We start from the raw sequence: 4,544 nt of genomic DNA, 5'->3' as shown, positions 1-4,544 counted from the left end.
ACACACACACACACACACANATATATATATATATATATATATATATATATGTGTGTGTGTGTGTGTGTGTGTGTGTGTGTGTGTGTGCGTGTTTGTGTATCATTGAGATTGCGATTTAGTCGACACTAAACACTATTTTCTTTGTAACACGTACACAGCGTCCGCTACCACGCCGGAGTACCAAAACACAGATACCACACGGCAGTTACCCACAGCACAAACGCGTCTATTAATAGCACAAACGCATCTATTAATAGCTTAGACGCATCTATTAATAGCACTCGCGTGTCTAATTAAATTACGTGCAAGAGACCACTCACCAGCCCGTGGTAGTCGCCCGTATTGTTGACTGGCAGTAGCGCCAACGCATCACTGCCCAACCAGCGCAGCCCAATCAGCTGAGGGTACGGATGGTGTATGGTCAGTGGTGTGAGTAGTGGGTTGAGATGTGTTTGGTGGTGTGAGTAGTGACATAAGCAGCTGTATGTGACATCGCCTCAACACACCATGGGTGCTGTGCCTGTGTGACCGTAGTAGGATCACGTCATAAGGGTTTTAATAAGTAGGCATAGATAGTCACAGGAAATAGGCATAGATAGTCAGAGGTAGTCATAGGTAGGAATAGATAGGCTAGGTAGTCATAGATAGACATGGATAGTCACGTGTTCTCGACCAGTAGTCGCATACTTGCGTATTAGATCAATGATCAGGAATGATCTACTGCCCAATCCCTTCGCACTTTGTGCTGCAATGATACAATTGAGTGTATAACCCTTAACCCTAATGCTCTAAAACCTAGACCACAAACCCCTGACCAAAGAAACCTTGACCCGAAAACCCTGAATTAACCCATTTTACAGGAACTCAGACAGCTGTTAAAACATCCCATTATCTTGGACGAACTGGTCAGCACTTTTGAACTACAGCACCCATGCATTGCGTGGTAAGGACAGGGCAACACTACACACCTGCACATTCATGACGGTCTCGTGTAGGGCTCGCAAAGTGATATACACTCCACTTTGCGCTCCATCGCTCGCCCTGTCGTCGTCCAGTCCTAAATTCCCAGGTGCAGGTGCAGGTGCAACTGCCGCCCCAGGTACACTGCCGTCGGACCCGGCGCGTTTCCTCGCGGGGACAGTAGGACCATCTTTGCCCTCAGCACTCTTTATCATGGTCGTTTCTGTGTCTGTTCCTGTGGCTGTGGCTGTGGCCGTGGCCGTGGCTGTGTCTGTGGCTGTGGCTGTGGCTGTGGCTGTGGCTGTGGCTGTGGCTGTGGCTGTGGCTGTGGCTGTGGCTGTGGCTGTGGCTGTGGCTGCGGCTGTGTCTGTGGCTGTGGCTGTGTCTGTGGCTGTGGCTGTGGTTGTGGCTGTGGTCGTGTGTGCACTGACTCGCAAGTGACCGTATGTGTTGTTGTGGTTGTGCAGTTGTGTAAACTCGTCGTGGGTGTGTGCGGAAACCATGCATACCACAGCATACGTAGCCACGTCCAGAATGGCCACGCCATAACTGTGCACACAATAACAGTGAATAGTATCAGGAAAGTAAATAGTATAAGGAAAGTAAATAGTATAAGGAAAGTAAATAGTATAACTAAAGTAAATGGTGTAAGGACAGGATACACACAGCAGTCATTATAAGAATCAGTAGATGAGATGATAGTGTAAGAAAAAGGTACACACAGCAGTCATTGCAAGCATCAGTTGATGAGATGATAGTCATTCGAGGTATGAACCATGGCAGCAATAGGGATAACTGACAACGCGCGCATAGTCTCAAACAATGCACACGTCCATACAGATACGACCGACCGCCATATACGATTTTAGGGTTTTGGTGTAAAACCCTAAAACCCAATACCGCACACGGGCACACCTGCATGCAGTACATATCAACAGACATGCATGTGCGCATGATACGTTGTACTTCATCTGTACGCATATAGAATATACGAACAGTAACACTTATGTGTATGGTATTTCATTCGTCATATATATATATATATATACAAACAGTTTATTATACAAACAGTTTTTTATACAAACAGCGTATTATACAAACAGTTAAATATACAAACAGTTTATTATACGATCATTTTATTATACAAAGAGTTTATTGTACAAACAGTTTATTATACAAACAGTTTAATAAACAAACAGTTTATTATGTGTATGTTATCTCACGCTTACTTCATGCGTATCTGCGGATCCATGTAATACTTATATGTATGGTGTTTCATTTGTCAAATATATATATATTTACATATTCATATACAAACAGTTTGTTCTGTATATGTTGCCTCATTCTCATGCACACACTTACTTCATGCGTATCTGCGGATCCATTGCGGTTGTGGCTTTGGGTTTGGCGTACGTGAGGTGTTCAGCAAAGGTCACCGCATCGAACTCATGCGACAGATGCAACACAATTAACCGTTTCAACACCCTATGCGAAAGGAAACGGTGTCATTTGGGCTGAAAACGTTAGCACGCACCCAGCACACAGTGCTATGGTCATTAAGTCACCTTAAACCCCATAGTAGACGTTTCACGCGGCCCCCATGCTCGTCTAATTGATGTTTAGGGTTTAATTAAGTCACATTAAAAACCATAGAAAACATTGTGCACAGTTATTTTTGTCTGTATGATGTTCAGGGTTTAATTAAGTCACCTTAAAACTTTTCTTCGCAGTCATGCTTGTGTGTATGATGTTCAGGGGTTAAAATCACCGTATACGCAATAAATAACAGAGGACGCGCGCGCAATCAATCGCAACACACTATTAACCCAAAACCCTATATCCAAAAAACCCTTGATGACGTAGTGGTACATCGCCCAATGCAACGTGATGTAACCAACCAAAACCCAAAACCCTACACACACTCATGCACACGCAACTACACACAGCAACACACTAACCTGTACATACAAACGGATGTCCGTGCACACGCAACCACACACAGTCACACACCAACGTGTACATACCAACGGATGTCTGTGCACACGCAATAACACACAGCCACACACCAACGTGTACATACCAACGGGTGTCTGTGCACACGCAACCACACACAGCCACACACCAACGTGTACATACCAACGGATATCTGTGCACACGCAACCACACACAGACACACACCAACGTGTACATACCAACGGATGTCTGTACAGGCCATTGGGCTCTCCATCAACATTCTCTGCACTTGCGCCGCAAACACAGCCACCGACCCCTGCGATGCATTGGGGAGTGAGAGGGTATCCTCTTATGTGGTTGCATGTGTGTAATATGACATATGTATTTATACATGGGTATGCATAGAAGTGACAGCTTATTCGTTTAAACGGTATTTGTGTAATATGCCATATACGTATACAAGTATGCATAATGCCTAACATATACAAGTATGCACAAGTATTAATTTCGACAGGGACAAAGAGGTCCTCACTCTGTACAATATCAAACATCACTTAAGCCGCGAGGTGTGCGTGTGGAGCTAAACCCCAAACCCTAAAATACCCAAAACTCAATCTAACCCTATAACCCTATAACCCTCCCGTTTCAGCAGTCAGTGGCCAAATAGTGGCACAACAGTATTACTAGCAACGCACAACAATTGCCGCACACAACAAGCAACGCACGAGCACACATCAGCACCACACTTTGCCACAGCAATACCCAACCACACAGGTGATACAAAGGTGTGTGTCTAAAACCCTACAACCCTACAAGCCTGAAACCGCACAACTATTAAACTCTATAGCGGTTTCTGCCTACCTTGACCTTGGTCACCACACTCGCCAGCAACGCCAGATCCAGTACAGCGTAGTTGCCGGGAGAGACCACCGTCCCCTCGGCAGACGGCATCTCACCCGTGTACCGTGCCTTGCGGAAACAGTGGGGCATGATCAGCTCAGCCCCTTTCACCTCCTCTGAGATGCACGTGGTGACCCCGGCCGTGGCTTTTAGGGCCGGGAGCAGGACATTGTCCGTAAACCATCGCATGTGATTGGCTGCCAGTGCAGGGCTGCCCTTGAGTGCTATTAATAGATTGACTATCTCCGTGTTCTCGTGCGACGCACCCCACAGTGGCGCGTCGCCGTGTGGCAGGCGTGCATGGGGGCGGGTGCAGGTGTAAATCAAGTGGTAGGTAAACGACGGGCACAGTTGCTCTTTGGTGAAGCGAAGTGTGGACGCGTTCTTGAAAAGCGCTCCCATGCTAGACGCAGCCAGCACCCGCAGAGGCCCATAGCACTGTGGGTAGATGGGGGTGGAGAAGTGAGAACTATGCGACGATGGGGGGGGGGGTGTAAGACAACTATGCCTAGGTCAACTTGTGGAGAAGTGAGAACTAAGCGACGATGGGGGGTGGATAAAACAACTATGCGTAGGTGAACTATGCGACGATGGGAAGGGGGATAAGACAACTATGCGTAGGTCAACTGGTGGAGAAGTGAGAACTATGCGACGATTGGGGGTGGATAAGACAACTATGCGTAGGTGAACTATGCGACGATGGGGGGGGGGGTATATGACATGGAGAAGTG

General features: G+C 46.8%; 1 protein-coding gene across 1 annotated transcript in view; it reads right to left on the bottom strand.

Moving 5' to 3' along the window:
• Positions 1–4,544, bottom strand: part of SARC_10277 (hypothetical protein) — a gene marked incomplete at both ends in the record, with an annotated part of 12,673 nt that overhangs the window by 6,689 nt on the left and 1,440 nt on the right. Inside the window, 5 exons of the mRNA XM_014295687.1 lie at positions 321–398; positions 969–1,509; positions 2,323–2,445; positions 3,153–3,229; positions 3,775–4,251. Coding sequence (XP_014151162.1) covers positions 321–398; positions 969–1,509; positions 2,323–2,445; positions 3,153–3,229; positions 3,775–4,251 — 1,296 coding nt within the window. The remainder of the gene's footprint in view (positions 1–320; positions 399–968; positions 1,510–2,322; positions 2,446–3,152; positions 3,230–3,774; positions 4,252–4,544) is intronic.

Source organism: Sphaeroforma arctica (assembly GCF_001186125.1).
Source record: "Sphaeroforma arctica JP610 unplaced genomic scaffold supercont1.1193, whole genome shotgun sequence".
Classification (NCBI taxonomy): Eukaryota; class Ichthyosporea; order Ichthyophonida; genus Sphaeroforma; species Sphaeroforma arctica.
This window is presented reverse-complemented; position numbering and strand designations above follow the sequence as displayed.